The 18296-nt window shown below is 40.2% G+C and overlaps 1 protein-coding gene across 2 annotated transcripts; it reads left to right on the top strand.

Annotated features, from left to right (window-relative positions):
• Positions 1-12005: 12005 nt before the first annotated feature.
• RNASE10 (ribonuclease A family member 10 (inactive)) lies at positions 12006-14648 on the top strand. Of its 2 annotated transcripts, none has more exons than XM_044765841.2 (2): positions 12006-12134; positions 13480-14648. In XM_044765841.2, exon 2 carries the CDS (start codon positions 13485-13487, stop codon positions 14124-14126), a length of 642 nt encoding a protein of 213 aa, XP_044621776.1. In that variant the 5' UTR covers positions 12006-12134; positions 13480-13484; the 3' UTR covers positions 14127-14648. The 2 variants fall into 2 exon arrangements, with proteins under 2 accessions (XP_044621776.1, XP_014700071.1); XM_014844585.3 differs by having other exon boundaries at positions 12010-12142.
• The last annotated feature ends 3648 nt before the right edge of the window (positions 14649-18296 follow it).

The raw sequence follows: 18296 nt of genomic DNA on the forward strand, positions 1-18296 counted from the left end.
AGATTTCTTGTTTCCCAGTTGCAAAGCTCAAAAGGAGACCAAAATGGCCACTGTAACTCTAAGAGAGATGAAAGAAAAAGGTCCATTACCTTGAAAATCCCCCCTGAACATAGGGCAGCGTCCTACCAGTTTTTCCTCCTATGGGATTCCTATGGCAAGAGATGATGGGGGGTCCCCCTGCATGGCATCCCTTGTATACCTTCCCTATTATGCCTGGAAGTAATAGGTGCCTGGTGAATGGTCCCAGAGGTAAAAGAATAGAGAAAAATGGTGAGGAATTTTCCACTGGTCTGGGGGACATTCTACCCAATTGCATCCTGGAGCCATTCTCCCAAGAAGGAGTTCCCATACTCAACCAAAGTTAGAGTTTGGTACATTCCTTGAACCGGAGTCCTGATTGGGACTTTCCCGGTTCAGAGTGTGTTCAGGAGCCACAGGGAGGGATGCCAATCCAGCCTTAGGAAAAGAAACCTGCCACGGGAGTCTTGGAGATTGGTGACCATTGTAATGACTTAAGTGGTCAACCCGTGCCCATGTAAAATTTATATATTAGAGATAAGATTAGGAAGGAATGGATTAATTCATTCTCCATCACCCTCAGGCTTAATGTACTGATTCTCTTCAAACTGAATGCCATGGTTTGCCGCATAGAGTAGCCATGGGCAGCAAACATGGATTCATACAGCTGTCCGAGAAAGTTCCTGATGGAGAAGTGAATTTAGATCCACCTTTGAAAAAGAGGAAGGCACAAGAAAGAAAAGGGCACTTACCAGAACTTCAGCTCACAAGCCAATGAAGCAAGATTCCCGTAAGGGCCACCAGAAGAAACGATGAGGGCTTGGTGAGTCGAGGAGCTGAAAGAAAGATTTCTTGGACTCAAGTTCTGCTGTTTTTTTCAGAGAATAGCAGGGGGACAGGACCCATGGGCAGTAAGAGCTGCAGGCATGGGGACAGGACTCATGGGCAGTAAGAGCTGCAATGGGTTGAGGGTAGGGCTCAACTTATAAGGCATAGGTATGTGAGTTATTTCTTTACAAGACAAAGGAAAGATCACGTAAAAAAGTCATTCGAATGCTATCAGTGTAGGTGGGGTCTGGTTATTGGGTGGTCCTATAACTTTAGATAAGAATCAGATTGGATCAGGTCAGGATGTCCTATGCTTCCCAGAGGATGATATAGATCAGTATGTAGGGCAGGAGGCCTTGGGCTTCTCCCTGGGGCAAACTTGATCCTCATCGCTATCTGAGGATTAAATCAGCTCAGATCAGCCTTTGGTAAATAGTACTCACCATTTGTGAAATCAAACTCCTAATCTACCCAAACTCATAATCTATCAATGGGGGGAGGCTCCAAGAACTCACAGACTCCAGCTCTGGGGACAAAAATGCAGGCTTAGGGAAGTATAGTGATTTTAACATCCTCACAACTAAAGTTCAAGGAATCAAACTGTATCCTACTCCTTTCCTCTTAACTAAATTTGATTTGGGTTATCATTTATTGCAGATAGTTTTGCAAGATATCTTTAATCCTATCTTGGAACAAGGTGGAGTATAAAACAATACAACCAACAAGCCTACTAATATATTTTAACAAAGAGATGGGGAGGTTGGAGATTAGAAAGGGAAATTCTAATTTTGGAATTGCTTCCTTGTGAACCAGCACTGCTCAGCGGTAAGATGCTGGCTCAGTCCTTAAATCCCAGTCAGGAATGTCTCCCCACACCCATCCTGCCTGAATGAATCTCAACACTACTCCCACCCCTGCTCGCTAAGCAAACATCTCTTCATGGTTTGGTCTCCTCCCACTTAAGTGAGGGAGAGACTGTGTGGGGCAGGGGTATTTCCCACTGCACATAGTTTTCAATGTAGCTCTTGTTTATAGTGTCGTTTTGGGATTGGTTTGTATGAGTCAGTCCCGTGAGACTGAAAACTCCAGATGCACAGACAGAATCAAGTGTGGGCCTGTGAGCTGAGGACGGGATCCAATGTGCTGGGGTAACGGTGCTGCCTCCACCTCCTGAATCCCTTCCTGAGTGGATCATCTGACCTTTCTGGATGACTTTGTTATCTCAGTCTAAGCAAGAGAGATAACTGTAACCTAACAAATGTAGCTTACAGGGACCCAGTGGGACTGCGAATAATGAAGAGTGTCCACGAGTTTAGCTGGTTTATCTTCTACCTTCAGTCTTTTTGCCAATTGAATTAAATGTGGTTCCACTAAAACTTGTTTGACCACTACCTCAAGTTGAAATACTACATAGTGACGATTGTTTGAAAGCCTTTCTCTATGAGGTTCACTATTTCAGCATTTTGTGGCTGTTCTAAAAGAGTATTACTATCACCTATAAACCATTTCACAAATGATCATCTCCCACTCCAGCAGACACACACACACTCACACATGCATTCACACACACATTTCTTTCCCAGTGTTTTCTCCTTCTCAGTCCTAGTGTCTAGTACCATTATGACCTCAGGGATTGCCAAGAATCCCCAACTGACCCAATAGTCTATCTCCATACTTTTTCCTGTCTACACTGGAACTTCCAAGAACATGGATTTTTAGTCAGACAGATCTGAGTTCAAATGCTGACTCTGTCATTTACTAGTTGGATGATCTTGAGTATTTCACTGAAAGTTCCTAATGCTTTGTTTGCACCTTATAAAATGGGGCTAAACTGTAGTATCAGTCACCTCACAGTGTTAGATGAGATAATGTAAATATAGTACTTAACACAATTCCTGGCACTTAATCAGCACTTCATAAATGCTGGCTGTTATTTCTTTTCATCTCCTGGGGCAATGCATTCTGTTATAGGAAATCACACCTAATTGATATTGACTACAAGCCCAATTAAATGTGCCAACGATTTTGAGGATCATTTTATTTAAAAAAAAAAAAAAGCAAAGAAAGAAGATAAATGTTAAAGGAATGTCTCTCAGACCATGGAATCTTATACAATGTGCAGCTATTAGGAGAGAATTTTGGGGGGAGTATAATGGCAAGAAACCTCAAGAATCATATGTGATTAGGTGATTTTTATTCTGTGTTTATCCATAAGGCTGGCTCAGTGTGCAGCCATGGAGACCTGATTGTGATCTGAAGGAACGTTTATAGTCCAAGGCAAGTGAGCAATGCCCATTCTCACTCCTGTTTCCTCACTCCCAGGGCCAGGCTGACTCCACTTGTTCCTGATTCCCCCCAGGATCATTGTTGGGGGTAGGGACTGATAAATAGAGGGAACAGTGCTACCCACCTTCCTTGGGTCTCCAGCACTGATTCCCTCTACACATATACACCCCTCTCCTGCCTCCTCCTCAGCCCTTAGATCATTCCATTCCCACTCTACTTGTGACAGTATCTGGCCACTGCTCAGTCTCAGACCTGATATGTCTGTCCATACGAATAATCCATAATCAATCTATAAATCAAAATTGGGGTGAATTTATTATGAGTCAGATTAGAGGACTAGCCCAGGGCCTTCCTTCTCCAAGGAAGAAAGGGCACCAAAGAAGTTGGGTGTACAGAGTGATTATATACCATCTTGGAACAAAGAGCATACATTACATATGATAGCAATGTCTCTCTTACAATAGTCATGAGATTGTGTTGCTGGCACAGCAGATAGGGGAGCACAGCACTTCAGTGGCCACAAAGTCACAAGCAGGTCAGTAATAAATCCTTACTTTAGGGAGAGATGCTTATCCTAAAGGAAATGCCAATACGGGAGAAGTTACATCCCTATCTTTAAGGGCATCATTCTTGTCTTTGGGACACAGTAAATATTTAAAGCAGATGTACAATGCATGCTCAACAGGCCGTGTCAGGCCCTTGCAGAAAAACAAGGTCAGGCCGAATTAGTTTTAAACCAAATGGCTTCCTGATATACTCCAATATATTTTATTGCTTTTCATTTATTTATCATAGCCAAAGGACCAGTGTGTAGAGTGAGGCCTGCCAACACTCAGGGCTGAAACAATGCCAGTTGAGTGCTTCCCTCTCTAGCTTCAGTATTCCTGGAAACTCTGCTATTTTGCAGATCCTTTCCGAGAACTGGGCGGTCAAAGAGGAATGTAGAAGCCGGTCACGGGGCTGTTTGAACTACCGGGTGCCAAAATCCAAAAACAAAACAAAAAACTGCCTGAACTTGCTTATCCTTCACTTCCTTCCTCACAAAGCCCTCAGAATTCCTTTCTGTAATTTCCTTCCCCTTTAAGGTCATTTTTAAAAAACTTTTTATTATGGAAATTTTCAAACATGCCCTGAAGAAGAGAGAAGAATATAATGAATCCCCACTTGCCTACGACATGCAACTTAAACAGTAATCAACATTTTGCCCATCTTATTTCATCTCTCCTCCCTCTTTATTAGTTTTATTTATGTGTTTCTTTATTGCTAAAATGTTTTTAAAGCTAATTCTGAATTTATTTTTGATGAATTCTCCCTCTCTCCCGAGTCAAAGCTGGGAGTTGGTCAGAGACCCAACTGGTGAGCTCAGCCCCTCCCCCTGCCTCCCTCGCTCTCCATCACTGCCTCACAGTGGAAATCAGGTGCAAATACAATTTCATAACTCGGTATTTATTCTTCTAATCGATAATCTTGATTTCCTTCTTTATGCCACACACTGTGATAGGCACTGAGAATAAGAAGAGCACCAGGATAAGAAACTCTCAGTTCAGAGGGGAAAAAAGGAAGCAGAAAAACAATATTGTTGGTTTGGCCTGATAGTTTATAAAGGTACAGCGAGAGTGTTAATTTACTATATAGGCCTCCTTAAGTTTCCATTGTAACTCTAAAGCCATATATTATCCACAAAGCTACAAAATTAACTCCTTTCTGGAAACTTCCTTAAGGAATCTCAGATTGGGCTTTTAAAAGCCTCTACTACTTGCTATGTTGAGCTTAGAAAAATGAAGCCAAAGAAACCCTTTCTGTCAGATTTCACCCGTAGTACCTACAAATTTGGGTGAACTTCTTTCTTCTCAAGCACCCCACAATTTCCTAAATTTCTTGGCTTGCCAGGAGGTGATGTTCCCTTCCTCCTGCAAAGCTGGAACCTTGTAAGCCAGGTCCTAGGCAAGTTTTCCTGAGAGGACATGCAGGCATTTGTCCATCATATAGGATTAAATGAGCATCAATCTCAAAAATGATGTTCTGGGCAAGGTCTGGTTGCATAACTGATTTTTTCCATTATATCCTGATAAAAAGGAAGATAAACTTTTACTCAACCTATGCAAATAATTTACTAAAAATAGGGGACTTGGTAAGAGTTTCTGAATTCTTGGCTGAGTGTGTGAGTCAGTGAGAATCAGGTATCATTTAAAATTATTTATTTCAGTTTAAAAAAGCAGAATCTAGTAATTTGTTATGGATTATTGCGAATTTAAGAGGAAAGAAAAAACCTTCTTTAAATATTCAGAATAAGACATTAAAACAACATTAACATTAAGGTAGAACATTAAAACTATATTCCAAACAAATAACCACAAATTTCCCTTATCAGTTCATTTGACACAGCTAATTCTTGCTCTCGTGGATCTTGAGTTAGCAGTCTCATGGAGCTGTCTGCTTTTTGACCAAAAAAATTTCTGGAAATCTTGACTCAGTCCACTGGTTTGGTATGAAAATTGTCTAAGTGACTTTAACTCAAAAGCCTGTACTTAAGAATCTATGCTGCAAAGTGTCAATAGATGGAAGTATCTGGTACAGTCTTTTCACGAGGCTCTGAGACTGTCTTTCTTTATTGAAGACACAAATTCTGACTTGTGGTTTATAGCAGAGGCTTCAGGCAAACAGTAGAATAAACTAAAAACTACCTGCAGGTGACAAAGCTGTAAAATGCCTGTGGTAAATTTACATCTGATAATTTTCAAATTTGAAAATTTATGAAGATTCATAAAAAGAATAATGCAACTTTCAAGGAAATCTAGTTGTTCAAAACCAGATAATAAAGCCATTTCAAAAAAGTTTTCACACAAAATGTCTCTAGAGATAGTTATTAAGCCTATTTCAAAGTCAGCGAATGTTACTTGTGCTGCTTGACAACAATGAATGAACATAATTTTTATAGAGGACACAACTCAGATTGTCAGTGAGCTGGCTTCTTTCCTAGCAGAGGTGTAGGCTGTGAGAAGACAGAGAACTTGGCAAGAGGGATCCGTGGGCTACAGGTAATCTTTGGGAGCAGCTTCTGTAGACTTTGTTGGTTCTGGAAGTTCTTGTTGCAACAGAGTGGGGTGGTTGTGGTCTGTTTTACTGATCATATGTTATTAACAAAACTCCTCCAACATTACAGAAGCTGCCAAAATCACTCAGTGAGAAAGAACAAGACATAGTGTGATAACTCCCCCAGAGGGTCGTCTGCCAGGTGGAGCCGGGGCTGTGCAGAGCCTGAACAGGTAAGGACCCAGATCTGGGAACTGCAGTGATTAGAGAGGGGATGAAAGGATTCTAAGAGTCCAAGATCTCACAGAGGTGAGAAGGGTCTGTTTCTATGGATTGTGAGCAGGTTTATGTGAGTTCATTTTAAAAATATGAACTGCTATGATTCTTAACAATAACTAAAATATCCATCTTATATGTGCAAGATTGTTTTGGACATAGATGGTAACCAATACTTCTCTAGATCCATGAGAATCGACGTCAACTGGAACAGACTATCAGGGGCAAGGCAGAGAGAAGGAACAGGGGGTGGAGCCTGTAGACTAGGGTCACATTCCTGTTTTGCACCCAGGACCTATGAGGCCTTACGCAAGACATTTAACATCCTGAGGCCTCGGTTTTATTGTAAAACAGGAGAAATAGTTGTAGTTCCTCTTATTTGGTGGAGAAGTTATAAGGGTCATATGAGGTCATTTATGTGAAATGAACTAAAATGTAAAGCCATCTATTTAGGTCCGCAGATGGCCTAAACAACACCTTTGTATGGATTGGAAGAAAACCCCATCCTCTGGGTGAAGTCAACTCTGTGCCATTTTGTACAGTTTGTTGAGCAGAGCAGGGGTTAAGTTTCAGTCTCTACTCACCCTTGGCTGGCCACTCTTGAGCAGAGCAGAGACATCAGAACTGTTTCTGCAAGAATTGTACCACATAATACAAGGAAGCATTCACTATCAAGATGTTTGCCAAATATGGTTAATAGGCCAGGTCCCTTTGTCTTTGGTGGGTAAACTGATGCTGTGCTCTGCACACAATTGAGCACTCTGGGATCCTAACAGAAGTCAGTGTTTAAGTGTTGAATCATGTCGAATAACAGATCTCTCTCTGAAAAAATGCCTCCCCCTACTGCTCCCACCTTGGACTTTAGTGTATCTGGTGGGCATGTGAGTGACAAAAACTCTGGAAAAAAAGCCAAGGGCTTATTGGGGACCCCCAGCAGAGTTGGATTCCTTATTAGTAAAACATTATTCAGTATCCTTTCCGCTCTTTTGTTTCTGTGTCTCCCATCCTAAGAAACTCTTCAAAGCTGGGGAGCCTCCTCCCCAAGGTTGACCTGGATTCTGATATCCAGTCAATTGTAATTAGGCAGTGGGAAAGCTACTCTGTGTACAGAATAGCAAGACCCCTGACCATTACTAATTCTTCTAAACCAATGGTTCTCAACCATGTCACCAGATCCAACCTTCCATAGCAAGCATGTGGTATGTCCCCTTTACCATCTTGATGTGTAATTCATAGATAAAACACATTTACCCACATAAACTCAAGCAATCCATCTGCAGAGTCTGAGGACTCAAAATCATTCCTCCAAAGATCCTCTCCTGTCATATCAGTTTTTCCTCTCTACTTGGTCTTTATTATCAGTAAACAAGTGGTTATTTTTCCCATATTAAAACAAAAACAAAAACAAAAACTAACCTTCTTTTGACACTCATTCTCATGCAGTCTCATGACTTTAGATACCTAGTCATATGCTGATGTCTCCCAAATTTATTTCTCCACCTCAAATTCTTCTGAACTCTAAACTCCTATATTCACTATATTCAACTGCCATTTGACACCTCAACTTGTCATTTTAACATATATGTTGAACCTAACATCAACACAGGGTTATGTGGGGTGGGAGGAGACTGCTAGGATATGCACTAAAATGTAAGTAACAGTCTCAATGAGAGTCTTGTGTGTGTTTCTCTATACTATTATGTAAAACTTCTGTAATGAACAGTAACACTTCAAAAAAACTCATTTTATTTTGAAATAATTATTGAAGCATTGGAAGTTGCAAAGGCAGTACACAGAGGACCCACGTACCCTCACTCAGTTTCTCCTAGTGGTTATGTCGTATGTAACTATAGTATAATGTCAAAACCAGGAAATGGACATTAGCATAGTGTGTGTGTATGTGTGTGTGTGTGTGCATGTAGTCTTATGTCATTTTATTTCTAGTGTAGATTCATGTAACCACCACTGCAGTTAAATACAGAACTATTCCATCACCATAAAGATCTCCCTTGTGGTATCTCTTTATAGTCATATCTGTATTACTATCCCCACCATCCTAACCACTGGCAACAGCTCCTGTGTTTTCTGTGTTATATAAATGGAGTTATAAAGTACATGACCATTTCATTTTTTTTTTCCACTGGGCACAATGCCTTTGAGATCCATCCAGTTTGTTTTGTGTATCAGTACATTCCTTTCTATTGCTAATATTGCTTATCTGTAGTGTCTGAGACATTAACCTCTTCGAGTCTCTTCACTTGTAACATAAAGTGTCAGTCTATATGAGCCTTAATTCCTTCTCTGAGATTCTAGGGTATATGTTTGACTTCTGGAAGAAGCAGTGAGCAATGTTAGTAGCTGCAGTTTTCGTATATGTTATTTCTAAATAGGAAAATAGCATTGATTAGCTAATGAGAATGTTTTGGTAAGTGCTATGCAATAGCAATAATAGTAGGAATAACAACAGTAGCTAATACATTTATCCTTTTACATGCAGTTTCCTTTTCTTAAAATTTTTTTATTGTAGTAACATTGGTTTATAGCATTAAATAAATTTCAAGTGTATGTCATTGTATTTCAATTTCTATGTAGATTACATCATGTTCACCTCCCAAAGACTAGTTACAATCCATCACTATATACATGTGCCTAATCACTGCTTTTTCCCTCCTCACTCCTCCCTTCCTCTCTGGTAACCACCAATCTAGTCTCTGTTCCTATGCATTTGTTTATTGCTGTTTTTATCTGCTATTTATGAGTGAGATCATAAGGTATTTTTTATCCCTCTGACCTATTTCACTTAGCATGATATCCTCAAGGTTCATTCATGTTGTCACAAATGGCCAGATTTCATCTTTTTTATGGCTGAGTAGTATTCCATTGTATATATATGCCATATCTTCTTTATCCATTCTTCTCTTAGCGGGCTCTTAGGTTGTTTCAAAGTCTTGGCTATTGTGAATAATAACGCAAGGAAGATGCGGGTCCATATATTCTTATGCATTTGTGTTTGCACATTCTTTGGATAAATACCCAGCAGTGGAATTGCTGGATCATATGGTAGTTCTATTCTTAATTTTTTGAAGAATTTTCATACTGTTTTCCATAGTGGCTGCACCAGTTTCCATTCCCACCAGTAGTGTATGAGAGTTCCATTTTCTCCACAAGCTCTCCAATACTTGTTATTTCTTGTCTGGTTAATTATAACCATTCTGACAGGCATGAGGCAATATCTCATTGTAGTTTTGATTTGCATTTTCCTAATAATTAATGGTGTCGAACATCTTTTCATGTGCCTGTTGGCCATCTGCATATCTTCTCTGGAGAAATGTCTGTTCGGAATTTTTGCCCATTTTTTAATTGGGTTGTTTGTGTTTTTTGGTTGTTGAGATGTATGAGTTCTTTACATATTTTGGATATTAACCCATTATCAGCTGTAGGGTGGCAAATATCTTCTCCCAATTGTTAGATTGTCTTTTCATTTTGTTGCTGGTTTCCTTTGCTGTGCAGAAGCTTTTTAGTTTGATGTAGTCCCATTTGTTTATTTATTTTTTCCATTGTTTCCTTTGCCTGGTCTGACATGGTACTTGAAAATATACTGCTGAGACCAGTGTCAAACAGTGTCCTGTCTACACTTTCTTCTAGGAGTTTTATGGTTTCAGGTCTTACATTCAAGTCTTTAATCCATTTTGCATTAGTTTTTGTGTATGGTGTAAGTTAATGATCTACTTCATTCTTTTTTTTTTTTTTTGAGGAAGATTAGCCCTGAGCTAACATGTGTGTCCATCTTCCTCTGTTTTATATATGGGATACCTGCCACAGTGTGGCTTGATAAGTGGTGTGTAGGTCCATCCCTGGAATCCGAACCAGCGAACCCTGGGCCACCAAAGTGGAGGGCACAAGCTTAACCACTAAGTCACCAGGCCAGGCCCCTCTACTTTCATTCTTTTGCATGGGGCTGTCCAGTTTTCCAAACGTTATTTATTGAACAGCCTTCCCTTTCTCCATTGTGCATTCTTGGTTCCCTTGTCAAAAATTAGCTGTGCATAGATGTGTGGGTTTATTTCTGGGCTCTCGATTATGTTCCATTTATCTGTGTGTCTGTTTTTGTGCCAGTACCATGCTGTTTTGGTTACTATGGCTTTGTAGTATATTTTGAAATCAGGTAGTGTGATACCTCCAGCTTTGTTCTTTTTTCTCAGGATTCTTTTTGCTATTCGGGATTACATGCAGTGTCTTTTATAATGTTCCCAACATCCCTATGAGGTAAGAGCTATTATTATTCAAATTTAGAAGATAAGAAAACTGTAGCCTGAAAAAGGAAAAAACAAAAATAAAACCTGTGCAGTCTAAAGGTTATATTTGGACCACAGACTTAGGTCCTTTCTTCATATTTAATCAAGCATTATTTCAAACAACTGCTAATAGTAACCAAACACCCCAATAGTAAAGAAGCAAGTGAATTGTGTAGTTGAACATATTATCATTGCTGACTCTATCCCGCTGCTAGTTTCAATGGATGATTCGTTATTTCCTCCTCATGTTGCAAATAGACCTCACCAGAAGGAATGGGCAGAATAGACACCAAAGAGGGATAACACAAGCAAATTGCAAGAGTGAAATGCAATAAATGCCTACCACAAAGTGAGAGCTCAATTTTGGTTAGTTGTTGTTATTATTAGTATTGTAAATCGTCAACATGAGCACTGCAAAGGGTCAGCCTGATAGACTTTGCACATCATGGAAGCAGTTCCCAGACCACCATTTGAAAATTCCAGCCTGAATGACGAAACAAAACATCCTCATAAAGGGTATTGTTTATGTGTAGAGAGGGTTTTTCTGGTGCTTTAATAATCTGCAGAGTGCTTTTAAAAATATTATCTCATGATGTCACTTTTAGCTAAAGAAGTGAATAGAATCAACATTGGAACCCTTCTGGTTTTACTCACCCAGGCTACAGGACTGGTGGTGATGGTGCTACCTTGGCTATTGTCTTATTTAGGGTTAAGTTATCAGGTTTGCAAAATCTGAATATTCCTATGGGAATGTGGTTATTCATTGGGGTTGGAAAGATGGAGTGGAGAGTGGAGGGCTGGGATAGCCTTCATAGGTAAAGATAAGTGGAAATTTGTGATTGACTCAGATATTCCAAATCTTCAAATGAAGACATGATACAGTTCTAAAATGTGACAAGCAAAATGACCACGTTGGAGAGATGAACTAAATAAAAGACCAAGATCTTGACATTCCAGAAATGATAGGAAAGGGCTGAAGGAAGTACATGTGGAGAATATAAGGAAATGATTTGGTTTTAAAGTCACAGGCAAAAGCAGGCTGTATAAACTGCAGGATAGTGGGTGTAACTCAAGAGAAGAAGAATTGATTGCCAAAATAAAACTATCTGCAGTTTCCCAGGCTGGAGACATTTCCTGTCTGGGATGTCTGGATCTACTTCAAAGTGTTTGTGGGTGCAGGAAGGAGAACTGGCTGAGCATGTTTATTCAGTGCTGGATAGGGAGAGTGGAAGGGAGCGTGGGCTTAGGAAGTAAGCCTGGGTTTAAGAGTACATGGACCACAAGGAGCTAACCATTCTTCTGCGGACCAGCATCCAGGGCACTTTTCAGAGAGAAGGAAACCCTGGGAGGGAAGAACTTGTTGAACAGGAAGCCACAAGAATCTTTGAAGCTATTTGGGTATGTAGGTAAGTCACAGTGGGTGCCCCAGGGAACAGCATGAGAAACTCTCTCCCTTTTTAAAAAGTTTAAAAAATTTTTTTGAAGTATTTTCAACTTTAGGGAAAAGTTACAATAATAACACAAGGAACTCCTGAATACTCTTTACTCAGGTACATTATTGTTAAAGACCTTTTCTCACATTTTTTTGATCATATTCTTTCCTTCTCTGTAAACACACATGTACACACATACATATAATCAATATTTTGAACAATTTGAGAGTAGGTTGCATACATCATGCCCCTTTTCTCTGTAATATTTCAGGGTTCATTTTCTAAGAACAAAGATATTCTCTTTAATCATAGTACAATTTTCACATTCAGTATATCAAACATTGATACAATACTCTTATTTACTCCATAGACTATAATCTAATTTTATCAATTGCCTCAATAATGTTTTTTAATAGTAATTTTTATTTTCTAGTAGGGAAGTGATTTTTATTTTCTTTGATAGGGGGATGAGACTGGCCTAGCAGGACAAAGATGCATGGTCCTCTCAGCTCTCATTAGGATCTTTATTAGTAAAGGAATCCCAGTAGATCAAGTCAATCGTTTGGTTTTCTTCGGTTTCATTTTTATTCTATTTTTTCCCTGAGAGTATAAAACTAATCAGCAGGAAATACCCAAGTTCTGAGAGATCTTTAGTAGTAGAAAGGATCTGGCATGAGAAGATGTAGTTTTAGCAGGGTCCTGAGATGTGAAATTGGGCATCTCCCCATCTCGCTTGGCCCCACTGGCCTCAGCTTAGGAGTGAGAATGGACTATAGCACATTTTCTATTCCTTCTGTGGGAAGGATAGGGAGAGTAATAGATACTTGAATAAGCAAAAGTGAATTTGGGCTAAAAATAGAGAAATGGTCTTGTGGTAAACCTAGTCCTTTATTGAGAAAAAGATTTTCTACAAGAATTTCTCTCAAGGAAAATGTGACACTATACTTGCTTGTTTTCTCAACCATTCTCTTGGGTTATTTGGAACTAATTTCTATTTAAGAGGCAACTGATATCAACTTTCTTAACTGATTCCTCATATGTGAACCAGTTTCAGAACTGCTTTCCCTGGTCATCTTCCTATTCTGCAGGATCCATACGTTATTACACAATGACAGGGAATGTGGTGGGGAGGACAGGAGAAGTGGGAAAATAATGAGAAAGGACCTTTGCCTTGAGGGGGATGGAGAAATGTGGCAAAGGGAGAGGAGACTCCAAAGACAATGCTGTCAGGGTTTAGGGTGTCGAGGGTCTCTACTGGAGCCAAGTTTCATCTCAAAAGTCAGTCCTTCCATTTCCTTCCTCTTCTCTAGGTAAAATGAAGCTGACTTTGGTGCAGATCTTTTTCATGATGTTGCTGCTGTTGCTGGGCCTGGGGATGGGCCTGGGGTTGGGGCTTCAGATGGCTGCAGCAGTCCTGGAGGATAGTGATCAATCACTGAATGACTTTTGGTCCAGTGACTCACAGGAGAAGGCCGAGACCACTAAGGAGGGAGATGGCCCCCGAACCACAGAAACCCTGCTGCTTAGCAACAAAGGAGTGGTTCAACCTGTGTGGCCAGAAGAGACTATCCTCGCTGAAGATGAAGTTGGAGGAAACAAGATGCTCAGAGCTGATGCTCTCTTTCAGAGTGACAAAGACTATCTTAGGCTTGACCTGATGAACAGGGAATGCAATTCCCTAATGGCACATAAGGTGAAGAAGCGCAACCACACATGTATACCTGAGTACACATTCATCCATGAGGAACTAGATACAGTCAAAGCTGTCTGTAAGAATCCTGTTGTTGCCTGTGATCTCAAGGGAGCCAAATGTCACAAAAGCTCCCGTCCTTTTGATTTGACATTCTGCAAGTTATCCAAACCAGGCCAAGTCACTCCTCACTGCAATTACCTAACTTTCATTTTTGAAAAGTTCATTATTATATCCTGTAATGACATGAAGGTCAAGATAACATGAAGGTCTGGACAATGAAGCAACTTCTCCTCCTCTTCCTCTTCACCTTCTCTCCTTCCTCTTCCTTTCCACTTCTTTCTCACATTGTTTCTTCCTCTTAGGTATTCTGCAAAAAGGTTCTGGGAAGAGAAACCAGCCTATTCTTTATCATTTTCTTCTGAAAATATTATTCTTCTTTGCTCTCGGGTTCACCCAACTTGCATTTTGTTCCTGGAATTATAGGTGGCAGAAGAAAGTAATGATGTCTAGTCTCTCTAGGTTCTCCATCTCTTGGATCTTATCTCCTGCCCTGGAAAGAGATAAGTAAAGAACTGCTTGGTTTCTCCTGTGATCCTGGTCATCAGTCTGCTCCTTGCTCTGTGTGTCTTTGGGTATGGATTACATGAGTTTAATGCATCCTTTACCCATGTTCTTCCCTGCTACCCGCCGTGAGCCTCTAGGATAATCACGTCAGCCTCCTGGGCTTTCCACACAGCACTTCTCTGCTATGGATGCAAATTAAAATGATTCTATCTGTGACTGCATCTGGAGAACCATGTGAATTGGGTTTCTTTTTCTGAGTTTGAAAAAAATGTAGGGCCTAGGTGTAGGGGTCTGCTGGTAAGGTGCTGTGGTGCTGCAGACCATGATAGAACATGTGCTGGGGCAAGCCCAGCACTCTTTTCCTTGAGCCTCCTCAATACTTTTTCCTTTCCTCCCATTTTGTACCAACTGCCTCTTTCCTTTCCTTCTTTTCCCCCTCTTCCCTCTGTTGTCCTTTTCCTCTTCTTCTTGGGCCCCATCTGTTCTTCTTCTGGATCTGTTTAGAAATTCACTCAGCCAACACTGATCATTTATGCTATGCCAAGTAAGAAGATGTTGGTCCTATAGTCAAAAAGTCGGGCATAGGGGGTTGGAGGGAGAGTGGGTCAAGGGAGTGATGAGGATAGACATTAAGAGAGAGATCTTTTTTTCCAAATTAGGTCCAGAAAGTAGAATAGTGCTCACATTAGGTGCTCAATAGATGTAGAATGAATGATATTGGAGGTAGTCTTATTCTCACTCAGCCTCTCCCACTTTTTTGCACTGAAGAACAAGAAAGTCAGTGAAAGAATAATTTCAGCAGAGAAGAGATTGGATCTACTCAAGCTATGGATTTGAATAAATAGAGGATGTAAGTGGCTGCCCTCAGCTTATTTCCTCTGAATTCAAATCTATCAAGAAATGCTGTAGTTAAAGATGTATGGGCGCAGGAGGGAATCAGAGAAAATGGCAATGGGGATTCACCGGGTGACCGACTTTGAGATTTCCTCCCCATTGAGATTTTTCTCTGTTTCACCCTCCTAGACTGTAACACACTTGAGAATTAGGGACATACACAAATGGTAGACTGGTTGGAAGAAAAGGTTTGTCTTACTCTGACCTGCCTTTTGCTTTCCTGTTCTTTCTTCATTCATTCCCCAATTTTCTTTATCCTCCCTGTTCTCACAGGCAAGTAACCACTTAAAGGTGCTGCCTCTCAGACTCCCCTGATTCAGCCTTTCCCTTCATACCTCTGACTCACCTCTCTTGGCAATGATCTTTTAGGAACAGTGTTGTTGGGAAGGAAGTGTGTCTGCATCTATGGGCTGCCCTGACATTTTAGAGGTGGATGGAAGAATGGTGGGAGGTGAGGACCTGGCCAAGTCAGATTTCTACTCTTCCTGATGGGGAGTCTCTTTCAGGGGAAACGGACAAAATATTATCTAAGGCAAGGGAGAAAATGCGAAGTGAGGTGAGAGGAGAGGAAAGAAGAGTAGATGTCAGAGAAAATCAGCCATATGAGGAATTTGTCCAGTAGGTAAACCAAAGGCATTTAAGGAGGGGAATGGAATATGAAAGAGTTCCAAGTCTGACTTCTTAACCAAAAGCCAAAGGATCCATTGTATGGAATGAACTATTAAGAGGCTGGAATTACCAAGGAATTGAAGCCTACATCTCTCTCTCAGAGAAAAGACTACATCCTCTTCTAGGTTCCCACCAGTGTCTCTCCTGTAGGTTCTCACACTGTCCAGTGAATACTCCTATCTCCTCCTTCCGGTCATCACTTTGGACAAATCTTAGTGGTCAGGCTTTTATCCAGCTATGGAGACTAACTCAGGATAGCAACCTAAAAAACACGCTGCGGGCTCCTAGCAGCTCAAGAAGAAAAACACAGCTTTCATAGATAATGTAACATGTAGATGAGATGTTGTGGATACCTCACTTACCAGGGACAGAAAATTAACTCATTATAACCCAAATTCTGTCTCATTCACAAAACTTTCACCAAATCCTGCAGCTCTGATGTAGTTCCCTCTTTGTACTTCCAGTGAATATGCTTTAGCCCGTACAACAGGTCCTCAGTCCCTCATCCACTGTTCCTAAATCCCTACAGCTTGGAAAACTGAAAAGTTTTCTTTCAAAGTGGCTCCAAAACTCATTTAGATGTGAAATCTGCCTGCATGAATGATGCAAGGCTATTTATCTTCATTAATGCTTTATTCATGCTATCTGCCCATTACACCTCTCACTGAGAAAATATCAATGTGTTTGGTTATGAATACTACCTCAGATAGACTATTCTAGAGGTGTTTAAGTAATATGTGACTCACGCAACGTTGCATTTTAAAATCTGAAAAATTCTAAGTTTCAAAATGCACTGGGCCCAAAACTTTCAGGTAAGGGATTGTGGACCTATATATACTATTTAATTAGCCCATAATTAATTTGAGTACATAATATATGACCCACTTTAGGCCATAAGCATCTTTGTGGAAGCAACTAATTTATAAGTTTCTTCTATATTCTTCGACACATTTATTGATCAATGATGACCTGCTTATTGATTATCCAGTACCTCCTCAGAATTTATAAAGATTGTGTGAAACATAAAATCATTTAAGAGGAGCATGTTTTCTGACTCCTGTCAAATACTGCACAGTCTAATAAAAACAGCTAAGTAGGCTAATTCATGTTTCAGAGGGCTCAATATGAATTCTTTTCTTTTCAAGACAAGCAGGAAAGAAGATATCATTGTATGCTGGGCACTCTACCTGATGCTGTCACATATTTGGTTCTATGTAATCCCCGTAAAGATTTGGAGCCAGGATTCTGGATTCTTTGTGTCAGTCAAAAAGCATTTATTGTGCTCAGCACATATGTACTAGGTACCCTAGAAAAATGAGAGAGACAGCGAGAAAGAGAGAAAGACAGGGCCAGAGTGACCGCCCAGGAGAATCTCTAGGTTCTGGGTCCTTCTCTCAGGACATTAACACTGGCCAGCGTATGACTTCAGAGGCCCAACATTCTGGATAATTATGGACATTGTCTAACATAATATTTAAAAAAAAAATCGCCAACCCAACTAAATCATACTATATGTGTAAGAAAGTTCAACAAAGTTTGGATTTTTACCAGGATGACTACTTTAGTCCTTTTGAAAATATGAAAGATAATTTTTTTCAAAATCAATCTCCTTCTATGTCTCACTATCATTCTCACTCTTTCTGGCCCCTGCTTTGCTCACATCCTTCATCTGCCTATTGGGTAATGCAGCACTGAGCATAGTAAAGGTAGCTAGGAGGGAGGAACCAAGGCCAGAAAATGACCCTTTACCATCTGCAAGGCACTCAAATGTTGTCTGCAGAACACTCTGTACAAGTTTTTCCTCAGTGTTGGCTGCTCATTAGAATCACCTTAGGGAGCTTTAAAACTACAATAAATATAATCCCAGAGTCCTTCTTCCAGAAATAGTGATTTAATTAGTCTGAGTTGGGACCTGAGCTTCAGGTGCAGTCTAGGCACCTTGGGGCTTCCATTACTATCCCTTTGATGTCAGTTTTTCTGTGAAATGGTGTTTCAAAGACTTTTAGCAGAGATGTTAAAATGATTAGGGAGATACTGGGTTAAACAGAGTTCATCAGGTTTCTTTTATGCAAATCTCACAACCTTTAATATTAATGTGCCTTGTGAATCTCTAATAGGTAGAGATCATAATCAGCATTTCTAAGGTTATTTCAACATTAAATTCCTCCCCTTCCCCTCTTTAATCATTTAATAACATATTCTAGAGCTAGTGTTTCTAGTTGGGAAAAGCTGTTCTAGACCTTTCTAAGCCCTTCTCCTGGCTGTGTTCATCTAATAAAGTTATCATGGGGCGTACCTTAAAGACTA

Source organism: Equus asinus, chromosome 2 (genome assembly GCF_041296235.1).
Source record: "Equus asinus isolate D_3611 breed Donkey chromosome 2, EquAss-T2T_v2, whole genome shotgun sequence".
NCBI classification, from domain to species: Eukaryota; Metazoa; Chordata; class Mammalia; order Perissodactyla; family Equidae; genus Equus; species Equus asinus.